The sequence below is a fragment of the Globicephala melas genome, chromosome 18, assembly GCF_963455315.2.
Source record: "Globicephala melas chromosome 18, mGloMel1.2, whole genome shotgun sequence".
Lineage (NCBI taxonomy): Eukaryota > Metazoa > Chordata > Mammalia > Artiodactyla > Delphinidae > Globicephala > Globicephala melas.
In genome coordinates this window covers 2,770,588-2,794,640 of record NC_083331.1, presented here as the reverse complement: position 1 = coordinate 2,794,640, position 24,053 = coordinate 2,770,588, and the positions used below count along the sequence as shown (strand labels likewise).

The 24,053-nt window shown below is 47.4% G+C and overlaps 1 protein-coding gene across 1 annotated transcript in view; it reads left to right on the top strand.

The window, feature by feature from the left end:
- The window catches only part of MIPEP (mitochondrial intermediate peptidase), a 132,951-nt gene that overhangs the window by 12,562 nt on the left and 96,336 nt on the right, over positions 1-24,053 (top strand). Inside the window, exons 6-10 of the mRNA XM_030882686.2 lie at positions 3,741-3,923; positions 4,464-4,620; positions 8,847-8,895; positions 10,544-10,604; positions 14,326-14,378. Coding sequence (XP_030738546.1) covers positions 3,741-3,923; positions 4,464-4,620; positions 8,847-8,895; positions 10,544-10,604; positions 14,326-14,378 — 503 coding nt within the window. The remainder of the gene's footprint in view (positions 1-3,740; positions 3,924-4,463; positions 4,621-8,846; positions 8,896-10,543; positions 10,605-14,325; positions 14,379-24,053) is intronic.

Below are 24,053 nucleotides of genomic sequence, written 5' to 3'. Positions count from 1 at the left end.
CTTTGTCCTCAGGATGTCTCACCCTGGCTGCTGCTCTTCTAGAACATGACATCCCAATGAGTGCTTATTCACTTCAGTATCAAGCTCGGGGCTGGGAGAATGGGATGGTCCAGCCAGCACCCAAAGAGCTGCCTGCTGCAGTGTCTCACCCTGCCTGCCTGCAGCCTAGACTGTTACGGTGCCTCTTTCTTTTTTAGATAAATATGTTTCTCCTGGTAAATATACGATAAAGCCACTTACCTATTAACAGAGATTGGTTTATCAAAGTGTCTTGGAAAGTAGAGGGCAGGATATTGAGAATACGTGTCACGTGCATAGATGCTGTCATTTTGGTTGGTGCTGAGTGTGAGTAATTGTGAGGCCGCTCACATGTCTGTGTACTTGTGTGGCCTTAAGGGCTCCACATGTGACTCCTGGCCTAACCCAGCAGTCCCCAAGGCTGATAGGCTCTACTGCAAACTCAGATTGCCTGAAATGGACACGTTTGCCCCTTTCCAGACCAGTTTGTTATTAACACTTCTCTGTACCAATAATGGCACTATTCTCTGAGTCACCCAAATCCAGTTTTGGAGTCAGTTTGCATTTTTTTCCATTCTCAGTGCTTTCATATCTCAGTGACCAAGTCCTTGGATTGTTTCTGTAGGGCTTCACTTGCCTCTGTCTGCATCCCCAAAACACCTCACCTTGATCCTTATTGCCAAATACCTGGGCCATCCTAAAAGCCATTGTCTTCCTACACCCATTATAAGTAACAGTGATTAAGCATTTGCTCTTTAAATCGCATATTTCTCATCAGATCTTCATAACAGCTTTGAGGTTGGTACTACTACTATTCCTGTTTCATGGGTGAAGACGCTGAGGCACCTAGAGGTCATGTGATTTCCCCAAGGTCACAGAGCTTGTAGGTGGAGGAGGCTATTACATAAGCCAGGCCTACTCTAGGGCCTGCCCAGCTGCCCTGCCTGCAGGCCTTCTGGCGGTCAGTCTAAACTGTCTCTGACCATTGGAGTACTTTCCTTAAAGCGCTGATTCAGTTCTTACTCTCCCACCCAGAACCTTCCAGTGCCTTCCCGTTGCCTATTGAAGGAGTATAAATGGTGATTAATACGTAGACTCCCCAGCTCTCCCTGCCCCTACCCCCGTGTTACTCATGGCACTGCCCTCCCTGCTCTGGTCCTCTGTCCCCTCTGGGTTTGCCTGTCTGAAATCCCCATTAAGCTTCATCTTCAGGCCATGGTGTCTGCAAAGCTGTTCTCAACCCCCCAGGTGGAATTTTGTATTCATCCGAACCCACATTTTACTTACTCCGCACACATGGCATTTACCTTTAGGTTGTTACTACTGCGTCGCTTATCTGAATCACAGGCATCTCAAGGACAGGGAGTGTGGTTTCTCTTTTTTCACGCACAGGAGTTTTAGGCTCAATAAAATAATGTGTGAGAATCATAATGATGCTCACCAACACTAATCAGATTCGATACTTTCAGGAGGAAGTTTGCTATTAGAGAATCTGGGAGAATAGTTTTATTATTTTGTAGAATCTTCATGAAAGATGTTTTTGAAACTTTATTAAAAAGTAGCATGTCAGGTCAAGGTCAGCTTCACCAGCACTGACTTTGCTGCTTTTATCTAACGTGTGTTCTTAATAGGACAGCTGCCCCTCCTAGCAGGTAACTCCCTGCAAGCCCACCCACATTGAAGACGCAGTAACGTAAACCTGCTGAACTCCGTGTTGTCACTTCAGTGTCTGTTGTCAGAGGTGCTCCACTAGGACAGGGGGCAAGGGAGACAGCACACTTTAAGAGAGCTTGAGGTGAAGCCACTAACAACCTACAAACCGTAAAGGCCTACGTTCTTCCTGTATTCTTTCCAGGTCATTCCTTACTTACATTTTAGGGTCTCATGAATACAATTAGAAATTAAAGGAAGTGTGTTCTTCAGCAGTCATTAAATAAATGCAACAATTTCATAGCATTCTTAGAGCTCCGAGTACCGCATGTTTAATTATGTCCAAATGATGAAATGATATGCTTAGCAGACTGTTGGTGAAGTTGGGAAATAAACCGTTTTTATTTTTCCAGGGATTGTAACAGGTGATGAACTCCTTGAAATAACTAATTTTATCACTTTTTTTTTAAATAGTAAAAGCTTTGAGGAAAGTTTTTGGAACTATAGTATGATTTCCAGATGTCTTTCCTTTTTGTTATTCCACTGGTCACCACTAGGGGGTGACAGATGGACATATCAGAAAGAAAACGGGCAAAGAGAAGAGTCTGGATGATAAAGATGCAGGAGTAGCTGAAAACTTATGTTTCCTATGAAGTTTGAATTGTCTGTATTGAAATTTTTTGTTATTAAAATACACTAAGTTTTTTCCGGCAGCTTAGCAAGGGTACATCTGCGTCATACATAGTTATCTTTTAAAACTACTAGTGCTGCCTAATCATTTGTTAGGGTCCTAGCGTAGATTAGAACCTGTTAATAGCTATTGACCCCCTTGCCGGGAAGCTTGCCTGTGATTTCAGCTGAAGCCCGTCCTGAGCCCAGGTCTGGATGCCTGTCTAGTTTTCCTGTAACAAGTGCCTGAAAATTCACCCCGTGTCCCCAGGAGGGCCTGGCCCGTGGTGTGGGCCTCAGTTCTGAGGGCCTCGTCCCGAGCATTTGTGGCAGCCCTTTGATGGTACAGGCTTTCTCAGGAGCTGGTGTCCTAGGGGTGTGACCGATGAGAAAACCCCACCCCCTTCTGTCACTGTCACTGACGGCCTGAGGCCTGACGGTGCCAGCCGTGGGGCTGCGGGACGTGGTCCTGCCCCAGCAGCCCCGACTCCAGCCCTCCTCACCTCTCTGCTGCTGTCCTGCTGTAGCCCCGCAAGTGGCTGCCCAGCAGAGCTTCGGAAGTGCCCCTTCGCTGCACTTCAGCGCAGAGCCGCGTTGATTATACCTTCCTTCCCCTGCCCTTGTATCTGATCTTTTAAGACTGAGAATATTTTCTAATCTGCCCTTCAAATACTTCATGTGTTTAGTCTCAAAATACTTTTAAGTATCATATCAAACAGATTCACCTACTCCCTGGCTCACTTAACTAAGAGGTTTTCAGGGCCAGGGGAGGACCTGGACTTCCCAATGTTGTTAATTTCACAGATGCGTTGTGTAACCCAGACTTTGAATAGAACGCTAGAAGTTACATACGTCTTAAAGCCTAGAAGCACTAAAAATCCGTAAGATAACTTTTTGGTCAGGATATTAAATATCTATCGAAAGTAGAGTTAACATTTGTAGTACATTACTGTGTACTAAACATTTATGGGGCTCCCCTGGTGGCGCAGTGGTTGAGAGTCTGCCTGCCGATGCAGGGGACACGGGTTCGTGCCCCGGCCCGGGAAGATCCCACATGCCGCGGAGCAGCTGGGCCCGTGAGCCACAGTTGCTGAGCCTGCGCTCTGCAACAAGAGAGGCCGCGATAGTGAGAGGCCCGCGCCCTGCAATGAGGAGTGGCCCCCACTTGCTGCAACTGGAGAAAGCCCTCGCGCAGAAACGAAGACCCAGCACAGCCATAAATAAATAAATAAATAAAATTAAACATTTATGGTACAAATTATATTCAGTATTCATTTTATCACTTAATATATTTAGTATCTTATTAAATTATAATTCAGCTATATATGTTGATTTGCTGATAGATCACCTATTAAGTTGTGAAATATTACTTAAATAACTTTTATTACTGCCCCTACGTACAGCGTAAAAGAGCGGTGGACCTGAACGTTAAAATCTTGGATCTGAGCAGCGCGTTTCTCATGGGAACCCACTTTCCCAGCAAGATTGAGAAGCATCTCCTGCCGGAACACATTCGGCAACACTTCGAGCTGGCCGGGGACCATGTGCTGGTGGATGGTCTGCGTACAGACGTGCCGGATGACTTGGTACGTGTGCTCCGTCCTTCATGCAGTTTGGTCCCCGTACCGGGGCCACGTCTGTTGTGACCCCCAAATTCAGTGATAAGATAGTCATACCTTTAAAAACACGTTAGTGTCACTAAGCATAAAAATTGAACTGGGGGTCATTAATTCTGTGAATGCTTTTGAATGATGAAAATGGTTTGATTATTCCTGTTTCATAAAGGACTCCTCATTTTCAAAGTATGATGAACAGCAGCAGTGATGGCCATTCTAGGGACTCAGACTTTAATTGCAGGAGTTTTCACGTCACCTGGTTAAAGGTGCTTCACGGCATGTGTGTTGGCTAAAATTTGTGCCACCCTGCCCCGTAGCAGAGAACCCAGTCGAGTATGATTTGTCTCCCATACCAGTGATGAAGTCAGAAGCTTTATTCCCTTTGTGGACACCATTATTCTAAAGCGTTGCTCGCCTGCAGAACAAAGTGGGGGAGGTACCCTGTATTATTATGGTGTAGGACTTTGTACTGTGTATGGATGTCTTTTACCTTTCACTTTCTAAACATAGGTGCGAGAAGCCGCTTATAAAATTTTTCTTTATCCCAATGCTGGTCAATTGAAATGTTTAGAAGAGTTGCTCAGCAACAGAGATCTTCTGGCAAAGTTAGTGGGGTATTCTACATATTCCCACAGAGCTCTCCAAGGAACGATGGCTAAAAATCCAGGTAAGCCTGTTTCTCCAGCTTTAAGGACAAAGTAGGGTTTTTATGAGGCTGAACTTACGATTTTAAATAGCTATAAATTGCTGTTCTATTTTTCATAGAGTCAGAGACCAGTTACTGAGATTTCTGCTGCTTTATTAGGAAGAATTTTTAAATAGAGCTAATAGTTTGGAATGTATTCTGCCCAACCTATGTATTTTTATGTACACGTTTAGAGCAAATCATACTTAAAATTTCACTGATGATGATTTGAATTGTTTTCATTTTAACTCAGCTGGTTTCTGTGCTGAGCCTAACCGGATTGGTTAGAATTAGTGTCAGAGAGAATATTTCTGCAGAAGTCAAGGTTCATTGTAGGCTGGGTCATGTAAAAACCTGTCCTTTCAGAGAGAAGAGGGCTGCTTCGCAAAGTTGGTGCTGGGGCGGGCGTGGGGGGGCATCTCCTGGGTTTGCTCCGTTCAGTTCTCTATGATTTATGATCTTTAAGGGAGAATGGTTTGCAATGAAAACGATACAAATGTATATAGCACATCTTTCAAAGGTGTGTAGTAAATTACAGTTACATTTTAGACACTGAGTCCAGGGTAGGGTGGCCTCGATGGTGGGGCTGTTCAGACCCAGGTGTGTTGTAGGGGTTGGGTTTGCATGACTCGGTGACGGGCTGAGTGGGGGGAGCAGATGGCCGTGGACACCCGGGGTCTCTGGCCGTGCGTCGGAACAGACATGCCGATCGCGGGGTCGGGGGACGCTGGGAGGTGCTCTGTGCTGTCTCTGTCCCTCCCGTGTTCCCTGCGGTGTCCGTAGCTCCTCGGAGGTCTTCTTGAACCCAGCCTGCCTTGTTTCTTTCTCGTGCACGCCGTCCCCTCGGCCTGGCCTCACTCCCGCCAGTCAGCTGTGGGCACGTCTCCCGCACTCGAGGCCTGCTTGCTGCCTGCGTGTCTGTCCGTCAAAATCCTATCCAGGGTGTCAGTGCTGGGCTCCCACCGTCCTCTCCATGAAACCTGTTAAAACGTTTCCACGTCCCTTGGACTCCTTCGTCCCTGAACTCATAGAACACTTAAATCTGTGTTATATACTTTAGCTCCCAAACAGGTATTCTGTCCCCTCGGGTGCTTTTCCGTAGTCACTGTTGTCACCACGTTGTTATAATGACGTCTTATTATTTTATACTGTATGTAGTTATATAATGCCTACTCTGGGCCATTGTTTCCTTTCATTCCTCTGTAGCCGTGTGAGATAGACGGTTGTATCCACTTCACGGATGAGGAACTGCAGGTCGGGTCGATTGCTAAGAAGTGGCAGGCTCTCGATTCATGCTCCTCCGTAGGCCGCCTGAGACCACCTGCCCCTTTTTCTGTGTCACCTGCATCGGCTCTTTCAGTTCATTGGTTCGACAGATACGCACTGAGTGCCTGCTGTGTGCCAGATGTTACTCTAGGCGCTGGAGATAAATCCGAGTAGAACAGATGGGAATCCCTGCTTGTGTGCAGGTGACAGAGGAAAACAGAAAAGCAAGGGAAGAGTCCGGTCTGTTCCTGGCGCCTGCAGGTTGTGGAGAAAGTGGTACAGGGAAGGGAGGACTGCGCGTGTCAGGAGGTGTGCGGCCTTGCACAGTCCGCGAGGGCTGGTGAACGAGGCTGTGAGCGGAGGGTCCGGATGGGGGCGCAGGTGTGAGGCCGGGAGGAGGAACAGGGGGAGCCTGCGGGGCGGGGCGGGGCGGGGGTAGGTCACAGCTGAACGAGGCTCGTCGTCGGGGGAGGTGGGTTTGAGCCAGGACTTCAGTGGTCATGGCCCCGCCGAGGGGGCTGAGAACCGCCACAGGGAGGGGCACCCGGAGGTGCTTTGCAGTAGCCACAGTGAGGGACGCGGCTGCTCCAGGCCGACGGCGGCTGTGCAGGTGGTGAGATGTCACGTTTGGGGCGTGTGGCACCCGAAGGGAGAGCCAGGCCTTGGACATGAGCCACCGGGAAGACAGTTCCTGCTGACGGGGTCGGGGCAGGAGCGCAGTGGGTCTGAGTTAGGTGTGAGGTGCCAGTTGGTCAGTGCAGGTGGAAACACTGATGGACAGCGGGGCACACACACGCCGGGACGAGACTGGTCGGCTTGCCTGGACGCTGGGGGCAGCCGGGGCCCGGGGAAGGGGGGGACTGAGCCCCAGCTCGAGTGACTGGAGGTCACTGGAGGTCACCGGCCCCGCAGTAGCGAGCACCCAGGGTGATGGCCAGCAGATCCACGGCTCCCAAGGTGGTTAGCACAGGAATGTCTTGGAGCTGGACTCTGTGCACACAGTTGTGTCGAGTGTGACCTGTCATTTGGTTGGGGAGCTTGGACGTATACATAGATAAACCTTCATACAGGTCAGTGTCTTTTTAGTTCCAAATGCACAGAATATGGGAAACAATGCCCTGGGATTTTAGGAGCGCAGGAAGTTTGCAGATGCTTGGATGGTTGTTGAAAGTTTCATGAGGGAAGTGAAGCTGGAGGTGGACAGTGCGGAACAGTGAGCTGTCGACAGCGGGCGCAGGAGGTGGGAGGGGTACAGGTTAGGGTGGACCCCACGTGACAGGTGTGTGCCGGGTCACCTTCCAGCGAGGCGTGCGCTTGCCCGAGGCCGGCAAACTCATTCCTTTTTATTGAATACTATGACGGTATCCAGGTAGAGTAATTGAGGTAGATGTTTCATGTGTAAGAGAGCTAGGAAAGCAAAATAGGTGAAAGTTAGTAAACAATGGTTATTTTGAAATAAAAAGCACACACAGAGATATATTTGAAAACAGTTCTCTATGCTAGCTGGTTTGATATCCGGAAATAAAGACTTTAGTTTAAACTAAATAACAGTTGTTTTTCTTAACACCGTCTAAAACGAGGCAGCGTTTTTCAGGTTACGAGATATGGGCTGGTTCAGCACTGATGGTGGGGAGACCCCTGGGTTCCTGGTTTAGGTCCGTCCTTTCCCCAGCCTCTTATTTTACTCAGAAAAGAGATAAACTGAACAAGAAACTGAAACATATAAAAGACCATCTGGAAAATAGAAAAACAGAGTGTGCAGCCCACTCTCAAATACATGTGAAAGCTCTGTACATGTTAAACAGTGGCAAAAAGTGCTAAATTCAAAAAGTCACATGAAAAATTTCCTATCATGGGAAACAACAGTAACTCCACTACATTGCCTTTGTGGGTTTGTACAAAATAGTGACTTATGGCTGAAGTATTTTAAGTAGTAAAAAAAAAAAAAAAAAATTCCAACAGAGCCTAAATTTTTTTTTTTTTTTTTTTTTTTTTTTTTTTTTGCGGTATGCGGGCCTCTCACTGTTGTGGCCTCTCCCGTTGCGGAGCACAGGCTCCGGACGCGCAGGCTCAGCAGCCATGGCTCACGGGCCCAGCCGCTCCGAGGCATGTGGGATCCTCCCAGACCGGGGCACGAACCCGTGTCCCCTGCATTGGCAGGCGGACTCTCAACCACTGCGCCACCAGGGAAGCCCCGAGCCTAAATTTTTAATGTTCTAATTTTGCAATATTTTCTTTGGATACTGATCCTAAATAGATTATTCTGCTGTGTATATAAAAATAAAAATATTGGGCTTCCCTGGTGGCGCAGTGGTTGAGAGTCCGCCTGCTGGTGCAGGGGACACGGGTTCGTGCCCCAGTCCAGGAAGATCCCACGTGCCGCAGAGCGGCTGGGCCCGTGAGCCATGGCCGCTGAGCCTGCGCATCTGGAGCCTGTGCTCCGTGGCGGGAGAGGCCACAACAGTGAGAGGCCCGCCTACCGCAAAAAATAAATAAAAAAAATTTACCCAGAAAAACACTGATTTTTAAAATCTGATGTTTCTAAGTTGTAGTGATTTTTATGAACAAATCAGAGGCTATCTCTTGAAAACTCAGAAAAAAATTAGACATGTCTGACAGACATTTTTTTCCCTTAAACATATGAATAGATAGAAATAGATTGAACCTTTGGATTCTTTTCTTTCGTTTCCCCTTAACTTTTTATTTTGGGGTATCATTTAAGGCTTTGATTATTACTATGTCAGTTTAATTCGTTTATTTAATAAAGATTATCATCATCCAGAAATGCCTAGCATATGTTAGCAACCCAGCTTCCCTTCGAGGAGCCTCACTTTAAAGGCGTCGTAGTGTATGGACTTATGATCACCGCGTTATAATTTTAACAGGCATGTACATTTTATTTTGTGTAGTTAAAGATATTTTCTTTTGGATTTTCATTTTAGAGACTGTCATGCAGTTCCTTGAGAAGCTATCTGACAAACTCTCTGAAAGGTTCGTTTTTGTATTCTACTCTTTAGAGTACATGTTATTTATTTAGGTTTTTTTTTTAAGACTTGATTTATAAAAAAACAATTAGTAAGTGACCTGTTAAGAATATAAGTGTTGGAATATTGCGTCAGATCTGTGGACTATTCAAGAGATTAGGTGAACAGCGAGCCCTGCTTTGAAAGTGCAAAGTCGTCCCCCGAAGGTGACAGTCCTGGAAACTTGGGCCGTCCCCTCTGATGAACCAGTCAGCCGTCTTGAGGAACTCATCATTGATAGGGACTTCTTAAAATTTCCCAAACCTTTTGAAACTATATATTTTAGCTCGTACTGTCAGTTTTATCATCAGCTGGAAACGTAGTATTTCTCTTCTTTCGGCCTCAGTGTGGGTGGCTGGTGGGGTGGTAGACGGATCTGTTTGCCCTGCTGTGTGCTTTAAGAGCGCTCTCAGCGGTCCCTCTGTCACAACTGCCGGCCTTCTCCCTGCCCAGCCCCCTGGGCTGGCCCTCGTCCTTGGGGCCACTCTGGTAGTGCTCTTTCTGGGGGCCAGCCCCCCAGGAGCCTTCAGACACCCTGGCTCTAGGACGAGGCATGGCACGTTTGTGAGAGACCGTGATCTCTCCTGTGGCACTGCCTAAAACCTCGTTTGCTGCCTGACTGCACCAGCGTGTTAATTTTAGCTCCAATTTCCATTTTCTGTTATAAACTCATGCCTTAGAACACAGTCCTCTCCAATTTGGATTATATTTATAAATTCTAAAATTATCTTTCAATGCAGTGAGCTATTGTGGCTTTGATATAATGAAGTAGTGTTGATTGTGCAGTTATTTGAGACTTGGTTCTACTTTGCCTTGCTGGTTAAACATTGTTCTTTTTCACTTGTATGTAGCTATCGATTACGTTTTGAGCAGACTTATCTTCAGACTTTTATAGTGGCGTATAGGAGTTCATTCTACGGAAATTTCATGTTCTGCAAATACTAAGTGCATATTTGATTATTGCCCAGCTGGAGGGTTTTGGTAGGGGAAAAATTATGACTAGCAATCTTAAATATAATCTATGTTAATATTCTTTTATAGGAAGTAATTTGTTAGCCTCTTTTTTAAGGTGTAGCAAAAAGCAGTGGTTTAGGGCTTCCCTGGTGGCGCAGTGGTTGAGAGTCCGCCTGCCGATGCAGGGGACACGGGTTCGTGCCCTGGTCTGGGAGGATCCCACATGCCGCGGAGCGGCTGGGCCCGTGAGCCATGGCTGCTGAGCCTACGCGTCTGGAACTTGTGCTCCGCAATAGGAGAGGCCACAACAGTGAAAGGCCCGCGTACCGCAAAAAAAAAAAGCAGTGGTTTAAAGTTTACTGATTAACACTTTGCACTTCGCATGTTTCTGTTAACACTGCTAGTTTTTCCAGGCTTTCAGTACTTTCAAGACATATCTCTGCCAAGGTGCTTTTTAAGGTAGAAATTGTAGTAATTTACTGATGTATATATTATTGTTTGTTCTAGCACATGTAAAATTTGGTTAATAGTGGTTGCATTTGCACTACAAATTACTTCTAATTTTATCATGAATATTGGAAAGTAACATAAGCAGACTAGTTCTTTTATAATGTAATTATGAAAATTTTGTCCTAACAATTAATGATAAACCTGTTTTACAGAACTATGAAAGATTTTGAGATGATACGAGGGATGAAAATGAAACTAAATCCTCAAAATTCTGTAAGTGACCATCTTGGGATATTTTTATTATAATATAAACAGTCTGTCAGCTGAGGTCTTTATCTTTTGACTCTAGAACTTTCTTGTGATTTGCTGAAGGTGTATATAGTCTTGTTTCTGATCCTTGGATTTGGGGAATAAAGTATTGAAATATTTGATCCAAATGTCCGAGTCTGACATTCCAGGAAATCCATTGTTTTTGTGGGTTGGTTGCTCTCTCTCCCTCTCTCTCTCTCTCACACACACACACACGCGCACACACACACACTGTCTGTGCTAATATCTGCTCGCACAGAGGTTGCTTCTGTTCTGTGGAGAGTCGGCGTCTGTGCGAAGCACCTTTAGGGGGCTGGGGGGGGATGACCTGGCCGGTGGCAGCTTCAGCATCAGTGCTCACCTTGCAGTTGACACGTTTGTTTGCTAACCTGTGGAGCTCAGTTAAGTAGATCAATGTTGACTGACAAAGTGTAACCCGTCTTGAAAACACTGAATCTTAAGATCAAATGATTACATGATTCTTCCAGTCAGACTAAGTGTCCTTAGGGCCAGAGGGTGCCCCGAAAAGGGATGAGATCCCAGGTGTTAGGGCTCGGGTCCTCATCTGGCTTGGACTGCCACGGGATTGCTGGGCTGTCTGGACCCCTGTCCTGTAGCTGCTGGTGGTGGTCATTCTTGGTTGCTGGTGGCTGCTGAGCAGGGTTAGAAACTCTTTACCAGCTTCCCAGATCCAACCAGCATGAAATGGAGTAATTCTGTCGTAGTCACCGATTTCTGGAGCAGCATGTGAGATTGTTAAGTGGTAGTCAGAGCTGTATCTAGCAGAGTAACTAGGATTAGCCATCCACCCACTTTGGCTTCGTAGGTAGGTCCACTTAGGAAACTAGATCATGGGTCAGAATTTAGCTTGGTGAGCACAAGAACAGAAAAGGTGAAGTGTGTTGCCAAAAGCTAATTCATTAATATGACTCGAAGTTGTTCTCCCTGGACATGTTTTTGTTCGTTTGTTTGTTTTTGGCTGCATTGGGTCTTCGTTGCTGCATACGGGTTTTCTCTAGTTGCGGCAAGCGGGGCTATTCTTCGTCACAGTGCGCGGGCTTCTGATTGTGGTGGCTTCTGTTGTTGGCGGAGCACGGGCTCTAGGCACGTGGGCTTCAGTAGTTGTGGCTCGCGGGCTCAGTCGTTGTGGCTTGCGGGCTCTAGAGCACAGGCTCAGCTGTGGCGCACGGGCTTAGTTGCTCCACAGCATGTGGGACCTTCCCGGACCAGGGCTCGAACCCGTGTCCCCTGCATTGGCAGGCGGATTCTTAACCACTGTACCACCAGGGAAGCCCCGGACATGTTATGTAGCTACTGATGCTGGCTGTTCTGAAGATGTTTGGGAAATGCCCTTTCTTCTCTCCTGAAGCCCCCGTTTCGGTGAAGGTGCCACCGTTCACCCTGCTCCCCTAGCCAGACCCTGGACTAAGTCTAGACCAGGGGTTCTCAGACTGCTCCCTGGAAGGCAGCACCTGGGCGCTTGGTAGAAAGGCAGGCTCTCGAGCGCCACGAGCTGTGTGTCAGTGATCCCTGCGGGTGTTGACACCCGCCCCCGCCCGTAATGTCAGGTCCCGAGGCCTGCAGCTTCTGCCTTCCTGGGAACTCTGTCCCCTGTCTGTGCCCATTGCCACAGCCCTGGCTGAGGTCATTATTCCTTCTCCCCAAGACGACAGTGACTGGTTTTCTAGCCTTTTGTTCTGCTCCCCTCGAGGTTGTCCTGCATTCCAACTGCTTTGCTGGGTGCCTGGCCCACGTTGGATATGGAGAAGGTCCTGTGCACTTACTGGGAATGGGAATGAATGAATGCAGGGCTGCCAGAGGGATTTTTCTAAAACACTGATTGGGCCTTGCACTCTTTTGTTCAACATTTTCAGGTAATTATTAGATTTACCTTCCCATTTCTTGGCTTTCCCACCCAGCCCTTCGTCATCTTTCCTGGACGTCCTCCTCTTCTGCCTGGGAGCCCGGTCGGTGTTCTCCGCTCACTACTGACAGCCGCGTGATGCTCGTGTGCTCTTTTCACGTACTTTTTGCTTTGCTTTCCCTTCTTTTACTTTATTTATTTTTTATTGAAGTATAGTTGATTTGCCATGCTGTGCTTTCTTTTATTCTTACGTCGTAACTGACGCTTATGTGCCAGCGAATGCCGTACCCCTGGATTACGTGCTCCCGTTCTTCACAGCCCAGCTCAGGCTCTGTCTCCTGCAGACGTCTCCTGCCCTCCCCTGTGATTTAACACCCTTCATGTGGTACAGCGTCATACATGTGACACACTGTTCTCTGATTGGCGGGCTGCTTGTCTTCCTGCTGCCTGGACTGTTGTCAGCTCTTGGTACAGGGATGGTGTCTTGTCTCTGTTGCATTAGAGCCTGCGCTCTGTCTGGCACGTAGCAGTTAGTAAACAGTCATCTGTTGGAGGCCATGAGTGCCAGGAACTGGTCACTCAGGGGCCAGAGTCCCAGGGATGCTGTCCCTGCCCTTCAGGAGCTCATGGGCAGAAAGAAAGGAAACCTCCATGTCTTACCTTGGTTCCCTTCCCTGATAAAAGTATGAGCATGGCGCATGAGAAAGAATGCCTTGTCCGCAGAGGAGATAGTGTCTAAACTGAGCCTTTAAAGGACCTTGGTGATAAGGATGGGGCCTCGTTCACGGAGCTCTTCTCCGTGCCAGGTGTTCTGTTTGCAGTTGAAGTGCATTAGCAGTACTGTCTGGGAGATGCTGTTGATTCATTCAACAGGTAACTCTTGAGGGACTACTGTGTACCAAGCAGAACTCAGGGGCCAAGATACAGCGGGAAAATTGCAAACAAAATCCCTGCCCTCATGAAGCTTACGTCATAGGGGAAGAAAAGAGATAGTAAACACATGAAAAAATCAGCATCGTGCTAGTCCTGTGGTGATAGGGACTGTGGGGGAAATAATGCAGAAAAAGTGGATGGAGGCTCTTGTCTTACAGGGGCTGGGCAGTGAAGACCCTCCCCCCCCAGGAAGATGACACTGGAGCAGCCCTGAAGAAGTGAGGGGCTGGCGACAGCCAAGGAAGAGCCCTCTGGGCAGAGGCCGGAGGGAGGGTCTGCCTTGTGGTGGAGGAGCAGCAGGAGGCCGGCGGGGGTGGGGGGGCAGGGAAGCCCTGCGAGTCCCCGTACTGTGGACTGTGTACCAGGGGTCAAAAATGGTTGTTCTAGTGTTTCTTTATGACATATTTTCTTTGCCAAGATTAGAGTTAATTCTGCCTTAGTTACGTTTTAAATTGTTGCTTTCATTTCTGGGATCCACCCTAAGCTTCTTGCTTAGATTTAGAAAGAACTCTAGTCTCACCTTTAGTTCCCTAATCTTACCTGCAGTGTGTTTTATGGATTAATCCACGGGTTACATTTTGGGGAAAATTTCAGCGTGGCTCATTTAATCTATCAATTTTGACTTCCCATTAGTTTACATTTTAGAATGACATTTGTTTAGCTTTTCCCCAACTTCTGCAATTATGCTTTATTTATGCCTCTCAGCTCCTGATTGCAGGGAAGTCAGAATAAAAGGCACGCATCTCCTGCCAAGTCATGAATGTTTAGGCTTTTTATAAACCTTTTTCTGGCATCATACCAGGTGTACATTTTGTAAGTTGGCTAAATTATTGATTAAAGTTGTGAAATAGTCAACAGCTTTCATAACAGTGAATTTTTCCTTTGCAGGAATTAATGCCCTGGGATCCCCCCTACTACAGTGGTGTGATTCGTGCAGAGAGGTACGTTTTTTGAGAAATACTCGTGTGTGAGAAGGAAGAAAGAAGTATGTATTGGGCGTTTTGCCTGCTAACTGGGCAACTGTCCCTTCACTTGGTGCCCACGTCACAAACCTGCGTCCCCTCAAGCTCAGGCCCTGTGCCGGAGTGGCCAGCATCCGTCCTCAGGTCACTTATCTGGGTTGGGAAGCCCCTCCCCCAGGCCTGTAGTGGTCCTTCCCCCATAGCCCGTCCTCTGTGGCTTCTGTCATTCCTTTTTACACCTTGTGAGTATCTCCCGCATGGCTGGAATCCAGCCCCTCCGGCTCTTCCTGTGGGTGCTGTCCAGGCCTCTAGACTCTGAGCTGGAGGGGCTGGGACTTGGCGAGAACCCTCGTCGTGTCCCGTTTCGGGCCCAGGGTGGGTGCTCGGCACGTATTTGTTGAACCAGCAGAGGAATACGGTAGTGCTTGGCGTGGCACAGTGTGGTTTTCTTATGCTTTCTCATTTTTATTGGAACACGTCAGCATGTTATTGGCACATCTGGGAGGGTATAAATGAAATGAGGATTTGGGAAACTTACGTTGATAGAGGGACTCCTCTGGCTTCTGTATTCCTCTGTGTCTATTAAACTGTGGCAAACTAGCAGCTATGCTTTTTCCCCTAAATATACCCTATTTCTGTCCTTTTTATGTTTGCTTGTAAACCCACAAAATATGGAGGCCTGTTTGGAGTGAACACAAAAATGTTTATGTCCCAAGCAACTTTACATCTGCAAGAGGAATGTATTTTTTAACAATCTCAGAATCTTAGCCTTTAACAAATCCTTAACATTTTTCTCTATGGTTCATTTTCTAGATATGCAGTTGAGATTGACTCAGGTCCTGGAAGAGAATAAAAGTTTTGAGCCGCTTTCTTTACTAAATCGTGCTGGCATATATCATGATAATATACTTACTCAGTTGGTATTAAACTTCAAAGTCTTTTGGTTACCATGCGTTATATTCCAGCACCAAGCAAAGGGTAGTAAGCGCCTCACTAAAATTACACGCCGCTTCTTCTAATGGTTTCTTTTGGCATTTGTCATAGAAGCAGAAACCCGTAGCTTTTCCTGTTCTTTCTGCCCCGGCAGCAGGAGGTGGCCTGAGATCGGTCAGTGTGTCCCAGAGCTGACCCACTGAGTTCCCATCTTTTCCCCTCTGTGGCCTCTCCTTACGTATCTGTTCCCCAAACCAGTGTTACTTACAGAGCATAGGCGTCTCCTAACCTGTAGGTAATAATGCTTTGTCAGCTGGTGTTTCTTATACATGTGTCCCAGGTTCAGCATCAGTCACCTTCTCTAGGAAAGCACGTAAACTGTAGTTCAGAATCTGTAATAATTTGATCCTGATGAACAGTGAGTGCTTAGAATATATCATAGCTTAACATAAGATACGCTAGCAATAAGACATTACTTCACAATTGTGTTTTATGGCTGCAAGACTTCATATCCTGTTCTTACAGTTGTATTAAAAAATAACATTTCTCTCTTAAAATCCTTTCAAAGGCATAGCATACAGGAATGTTAAATTTTTTATTAATATGTTCCATATTTATGTAAAGTTTTTCGTTGTATTTTTGACATTGGAAAGTAATGTAAATTAGATGTCCTTGTTTCTTTCTGATTTTTGCCACTGTGATTTTTATGTGGTGTTCCTCTGCATCATGTCCCCCGCCCCTTATTATTACTATTATTATATTTTGTGGTACACGGGCCTCCCACTATCGCGGCCCCTCCTGTTGCGGAGCACAGGCTCCGGATGCGCAGCCTCAGCGGCCATGGCTCACGGGCCCAGCCGCTCCGCAGCATGTGGGATCTTCCCGGACCAGGGCACGAACCCGCGTCCCCTGCATCGGCAGGCGAACTCTCAACCACTGCGCCACCAGGGAAGCCCTATTATTATTATTTTTGACCGTGCTGCGCGGCATGCAGGATCTTAGTTCTCCGATCAGGGATCAAACCCATGTCCCCTTCAGTGGAAGCTCCGACTCCTAACCACTGGACCACCAGGGAAGTCCCTCCCATCCCTTATTTTTTAATACCTTAGCCTTAAATTTGAAAGCGATATTCTTGTCATTTCACTGTGCTCTGTAAGTATAGCATACCCAAGTGGTGGTTCTGTGGAAATTACATGTGGATATTTGAATACTTGGAAAGATAGAATCAGTTATGAAGTATACGTAAGCATTAATCAGGGTGTGCGATCCCTGAGAAGTTTGACAGTGATCTTAAATAGAAGCTATTGAATAAAGGGGAGTGAGTCCTCCATTTATACCAAAAATGCACCACTGGAACGTCTTTAGGTTGCTGCCTGACTCCGGACTCGGTACTTAGAGATCCCGGAGCCCCCCAAAGGTTGGGAATTCTGACTCCTCTGCACCCACCACAGAGATGGGGTCTTCTTGTCCAGATGGGAGGATCGGGGACAGCGTGGCCCTGTGGCCAGGAGCTCCCGAGGGCTGAGGCCCCGGACAGGCCTGGCTCCCCTGTGACACGTGCTACACACAGTCTGGGAAAGTGACTTATCCTCAGCCAGCTTGTATTTTTAGTACTAAAATAACATTATTATGTGGAATTGGCCATCTGTAAACCTTCTTCTAGAGAATGGTCCCCTCTGAGAGATGCTTTGTAATTGTCCTCTCAGATCTTTTGAAGGAGGTTCAGTTCTGCCTTAAAGCTTCTCTGAGAAAACACTCATCTGAAATGTAATGACTATATTAAATGAGTAACAGAATACTCATCAGAGAGCTTTTGGTGAGAGAGACAGCACTGGACAGGGGTCCACCTTGCCTGTGCATCCTGGTGGCCGTGTCCAGGGCAGGGGAGCCTGCCTGTGGCCGGCAGGACAGCACACAGGGGTCCCTTCCGTCTTCAAGGTCACAGGCCCACTGCCGCCTTTAAAATGAAGCTGGAGCGTCGCTCAAGGCCCGCGTGGCTCTAACGAAAGATACACACATGCCCTCTGGTTCTCCCTCGCCACCCTCGTCCTCCTCAGGTTACCTCGGCCAAACTGAACCCTGTCCCCTGCCTGGTCCCTTTCTGTGTCAGAGACTGCGGCTTCCTGCCCTGCCCTACATGTGACATTGTGCCTGGAGTCCCCGAAGACCCCCGGCCTGTGCTTATAGCCCAAGTGCCGCACGGCCGGGCGCTCACAGTGTCCTCTGGACCTCACTGTCAGGCACGCCCGGAAGCGCAGAGCAACGTTTGTCGTGTCTCCTCTGTTTGAAGTGCAGTGGGGAACACGCTCTGGGCCCAGGAAACGTGCTGGCTGACAGCCATTGTTGGAGCCTGTGTCTACACCAGTGGCTGGAGATCCGTAGTAAAAGCAACCCAGTGATCACTGTTTTGGTGAACATATTTTTGTGGATGGCATTTTTCATCTGTCAGGTTTGTTGAAGGCAGCATGACCTCTGGAGGTCTTCATGATGCTCCTTTGTTGAGAGGTTTCCCCAGGCTGGCTGGTTCTTAGAGTAGAAATCACCACTCTTCCGGGAACACAGTGTAACCCACCTGACAGCCACAGGGGACTTCAGTTCACTTATTTGTCTGTTAACTCAGTAAAAGAACCAGGAAAAGGGATGCAGAAATGCTTTAGGTGGGATTGTAAGAATTGGGGGGTTTAAAACCTCTATTTTGAGAAGCTTAAAAGGCAGAGGATGGAGTTTTGGGTTGCAGTGTCAGTCATCTTGATTGACTAGAGTAGACTGAGAGGCGCAGGTAGTGGAGGAGAAAAGAAAGGGAAAATGTAATAGTTTGGGTTTGAGGTTGGAAGGGTAGAACAAAGTGAAGATTTCTAAATCCTCGTTAAATGCCTCTACTTGCAAGTAAAGCCTAAAATGTGTGGTTTGACGTGAAATGAAAAGCAGAAGGGGCTTTCCTTGACTTGAGCTTTTTTTCAAGTTACCCAGGGACTTTTTTTGGCCGACATGTTAAACACTTAAGATTTATTTCACATTTCTTAATGTTCGCATAAGAGAAGAAAGAACCTGTTAGAAAGATAGGAAATTGTGTTTTCAAACTGTGAGTCCTGGGAAGCAGTGGCAGAAGCAGCTAATGGGGAATCTTCAAGAGCAAAAATACCTTAATTTTTTTTCTTTTTCAAGTTTTAAATTCTTCATGGAAGAGTGAAAGTAATTCTTTACGAAAAGCGTACGTGCAATGATTTTATTTAGAATTTTTATTTTTGAAGAGTTAATACATTCACGTGGTTGGGACAAAACTGAAAACAACATGAAGCGTCCGTTGAGGTATTTAGAATGCTGCGCACAGCCTCCTCCCACCCCTGCCGTCAGGAACAGTCATTCTTACAGTGTTCACTGCATCCTTCCAGTGTTTGATTTTTGTTTTTAATGCTCGAGGACTTTATTTATTTTCTGCCAAGGATGAGTTTCAGTGAATCACATTTCACTTACTTTGGTGCTGTTTTATAGAATGATGTCATTGGGATGTGGGATTCAGTAGAGTTTATTCCTTGCCAAGGTATATTCTGAAATGTCGGGAGCGTTCACATAATGATACAGGAATGTTTTGTGTTTTAAACTATTCATGAAACATTGGACTTCCATAGAAGGATGGTGTGGTGTTTCAAGATAATACAACTGCTTGATACGTGAAATTGTGCAGTTTATTTGTTAGTATATGTATACTGAGCTCGTTGCTTTCAATTTTTAAGGAAACCTTTATAATGAAAACTTCCAAAATAAACAGAAATAGGGAGAATAATGTAAGTAACCCCCACATACTCATCTCCCAGATGAAGTAATTATCAGGGTTTTGCCATGTTAGCTTCACTGGTCTCTTATTTCTCCCTTCCTTCTTGTTACTAAAGTATTTTAAGCTGAATCCTAGCCCTTGTGTCATGTCACTCTTGTGTATTCTTTCCGTCTCTCAGTACGTGGCTGTTTTCTTATATGACTCCAGAACCACCAGAACCCAGTAAAGTTTGCAGCAGTTCATGGGCGTCATCTCGTACCCCGACTACACCCCTGTTTCCTTGATGCTCTCCAGTCTGTTTCTTCCCAGTTGGCTTGCTGGGCTTTCTGTCTGAGTCTCTTGCTCCAGAGCTGGTCCCCACACGTCATGCCCCAGCCGACCTTGTTCACGTTGCCACTCGCTAAAGAGACCAGGTCGTTGGTCCTACAGGATTTCCAAGCTCGTGGGCTGATCTGGTTGCCTTCACGTGGGGTCATTTCCCTGGTTCCTGTCTTCCTGTAACGTGGATCTCGTGCCCCTCCCCCCCCCCCAGTTGTGTTGGTTATGCTCTCTGTGTTTCACGTGTGGCTGTTTGATTTTACGTATTGATGGAACTGAAGAAGCTGAGTGAGAGGCTGTCATAATAGAGGTCTCGCTGCTCTCCTGGGATTTGGCTCCAGCCTCTATTATGAGTTCCTGTCACCTGGTGCCATGTCAGCGTGACTGTGGTCATCCTTTCCCCTAAGGTTCCCTTTCCTACCTCTCTAGGGTGAGGATAAAATTGTACTGTGATCTGTGTTAAGAGCAGTTTCCAGGGCTTCCCTGGTGGCGCAGTGGTTAAGAATCCGCCTGCCAATGCAGGGGACACAGGTTCGAGCCCTGGTCCGGGAAGATCCCACATGCTGTGGAGCATCTAAGCCCGTGTGCCACAACTACTGAGCCTGCGCTCTAGAGCCCGCGAGCCACAAGTACTGAGCCCGCGTGCCACAACTATGCGCGCTTAGAGCCTGTGCTCCACAACAAGAGAGGCCACCGCTTCTGAGTAGCCCTCACTCTCTGCAACTAGAGAAAGCCCGTGCGCAGCAACGAAGACTCAACACAGCCAAAGCTAAGTAAAATAAATAAATTTGGGGAAAAAAAGAGCAGTTTCCAGTGAACTGTGTATCTGATCTCCACCATTAAGGAAAAGAGCCCCCTCCTTACCAGGCAATTTGGCTGGAGCTGTTTTCTTGCCTCTAGAGTCAGAAGTCAAGATAGGACCAAACGGACGATGGCCAGTTCTTTATGAAACAGAGACGAAAAAGATATTTTGAGTGTGTGGTTACCTGAAAGGGAAACAGGTTCCTACTACCTTTCGGTTCTTTAATTGCTACCTTACCTTTATTTAGCTGGAGAAAACAGTCATTCTCCCGGTGGCTTCAAGATTACAAGTTTCACGGTGTCATCCAGCTGTCACACTGTGATCCTGCCGAAAACATCATTCCTGATGCCAGAAACATTCTGTGTGGTTCATTTTCCTTTGGTGAGGTTGAAAATAGCTCTGACGGTGCCGTCACACATGTATGTCTGCGCCTCTAAGTGTCTGTTATCTGTCGTGTTTGTCCTGCAGGGACCCTCTGTAAGCACTTGTCTGCTGTACAGATTCCCACACCTGCCTTAACTTACTGAAAAGAATAGGGTGGGACTGAAGCCTGTGGTACCCGCAGTTTCAACCTGGATTCACTGACGGTACTGAACTGTTTTGTATTTTCACTACGTTCAGTGCCAAGGTTTTTGGAAGTAAAGTCCAAGTTCTTTCTTTACCTTCATCTCAGGTGCATCAGAAGTTGACATATAAGTCTGACTCATAGAGTGTGCTTCAGAGAGACACTGATACATTGATTTTTTAATTTAATTTTATTTAAAAATTTTTTTTAAATTAATTTATTTATGTTTGGCTGTGTTGGGTCTTTGTTTCTGTGCGAGGGCTTTCTCTAGTTGTGGCAAGCGGGGGCCACTCTTCATCGCGGTGCGCGGGCCTCTCACTGTCGCGGCCTCTCGTGGAGCACAGGCTCCAGACTCACAGGCTCAGTAGTTGTGGCTCACGGGCCTAGTTGCTCCGCAGCACGTGGGATCTTCCCAGACCAGGGCTTGAACCCGTGTCCCCTGCATTAGCAGGCAGATTCTCAACCACTGCGCCACCAGGGAAGCCCCCATTGATTTTTTTAAAAAACTTAAATTACAACAAATGAATTCTTCAGTGGAAAGTCTCTTACTGACTAGTATTTCTGTACTTATTTTAATGACAGTGTTCCTGATGAGGATTTTGAGATACTGCTAAATTCTATTGTTTTTAATAAGAAAGACCTAATTTATACCATTTGCCATGTTGATTATAATATGTTCTCTGAAAACTGAAAATTTGTAAACCCACACGTAGCATATTTTTAACCAGAAAAAAGAGCAGAGAATCTACTGAGCTTCACTCACCAGCCGTGGTGGAGGAACGGTAAGCTGCTTCCCGTTTCTCCTGAGGATTCTAGAGATCTCTTATTCCTGCATTCAAGTCAGGGGAACACCTTCACAACGCATAGCGGTAAACTTCTTGCAGAACTAGGAAAGAGTTTGGGTGATGAAACCAAATCCTCTGAATACACTTAAGTTTTACTGTGTTTAGGTTGGGCTGTGGCTCTGACGTGCTGTGAGGTTTTGTGTGTCACCTGTTGTGCTTTTCTCTTGTTTGGGGGGGTCTCTAGATGACGGAGGACATTTTTTTCGCAGTGGTTTCTCTTCTCACGGGGATCATGCTGTGAGCAGGTGGCATGGCAAGGGCGGGGGGAGCGGCATGGTGGCCCCGGGGGCACGGCGGGGGGGCAGGGTGTGCTGCCTCCTGAGCCCGGCATCCCGGAGGGCCTCAGTGACCTGTGACGCTGAACATCCTGTGGGTTGCGGATGTAAGCTGAGTGCACAAAGGCAGTCAGGGCGCCTCGGCAGGGGTGTAGCTGCTGGAAATACCTTGGAGCTTCCTGAATCCCTCACAGCCTCTCTGGGCCTCTCCCTTCCGGCTGCTCTTCAGGAGGGAATAGCCTCCTGTTTGGGAGGGTCATGGAGAGCCTGGTGGGACACCGGCCTGGGGGGTCTCTTCCTTGTGGTGTGAGGCCGCTGAGTGAGGCGGATGGTCTTTGTGGTTGAGCCTGTGGTGCTCTGTGCAGCCGCTCCCTCCCCTGGTTCTCCTTCCCCCGATGCCCTTCCCTCCTTCCCTCCCATGCGCCCCACTTCTCCCTGACCCTCCCCCCGTGCTTCTCCCTGACCCTCCCCCCCCCCCGCGTGCTACTTCCTGACCTCATGCCCTCCCCCACCAACAGAACTGACCACCGCCTCGTCTTCATCCCCTCTGCACTAACATCCCTTGTCACTTATATTAGGTGCTCTTTATGGTTTGGGGGCCTTACTCTTTCCACACTGAGTGTCATCAGGCACATAGTAGGTGATTAATTCACAGCATTAAGTCAAGCTTCCTGCCAGAGTGTCGCTGTGATGGACGGAGTGCCTGCTCTTCTCCAGGCACAGCGCCAGCTTCTTTGCGTGCACTTGTCTGGTCATCAGCAGAGCCTGGGACATACTGTATTGGGTTGGCCAAAATGTTCATGTGGGTTTTTCCGTAACATCTTATGGAAAAACCTGAACGAACTTTTTGGCAAACCCAATAGTTCATTTTCCTGGTGAGGAAGTTGAGGCCCCCAAAAACCAGAAGAAAAAAAACTTGCTCTCAAAGCACAGAAAGAGATAGAGCGAAGGTTTTAACTTCCAGCCCAGGGCTTTTTCTCCGAGACTGCCTTGGGCTGTCACCAGCCTCTCCCGGTCTCAGTTTCCTCCAGCAAAACTGAGTAATAATTCTAGCCTCACCTGTCTCCCAGGATTATGTAAGGAACATGGGAGGCTTCTGATGTGAAAGTGCTTGGCAAATCGTGAAGCACTGTGCACGTCTAAGATAATGTTATCTCACACCGTTAGAGGTGTTGCTTCAGCAGTCATTCTAACTTTATTATGTATCATCTCTTCCTTTTGATTAACTTCTTCCCTTTGCCTGCAGAGGTGCTGAGATATTCCTTGTCATGAAACAGACAGTCGCCCCTCCCATGACCCTTGCAGAGATTGAAGTCCTCGTTTTTTTCTTGCCAAACCTCCCCCAGCAGTCTAGACCGGATGCCTCCTCTCTCTGGTCTCTGTCGTCTGACTTGTGGCCCTGACAGTCGATCAGATGGTCTCTCCGAGTTACCAGCCACCTGCCACGCGCACAGTTTGGTCCCTTGCTTTAGCCCTCAACACCCCGACCTCTGCGGTTCCTGACAGTACTTATTTCCTGCTCCCTGAAGTTCCTTCTTCAGTACACGGGCCCTCAGCCCTGCTCCCCGCCTTCTCACCGCCGCTCATTTGCCCTTCTGGTTTCTTCTCTGAACTGGCAGCACTTTTTTGTTCGCGGGGTGCAGCTTTAGCAGGGAACTCAGGGCTCTGACTCCCGACCATTGGGAAACGTGACTGAGGACGAACATCCAGGTGTGGCGCTTCCTTTAGTCCTTCCACTGGTAACACACTGTGGGAGGGACCTCGGTGCCTGGGCCCAAAGAAAGCAGGCCTGCAGGCCTCTTCTTGGTGTCATTTACTCCCGGACTGCTGTCGTCCAGTTAAAAAGAAGCCTCAGCCCTCGTGCTCAGTCCTGTCGTAACCTCGGGGAGATGACTTGTCTTTGTGTAAACCTGTTTCCGTACTGGTGACATGGGGGTAGAAGTGTGACCTTGTAGGGCTGTTTCTGCTGTTAGGTGAGATATATATAAAAGGCTGAGCCCAGGGTCCTCGTGAGCACTTGTCATCCGCAGCATCGCACAAATGACAGTGGGTAAGCTGTCAGTTTGTAGATTAAATTTAGGGAACATGGACATACTTGCCATAAGGAGTCCTCTCTTGCCAAAGTAACGAATCTCTGCCTT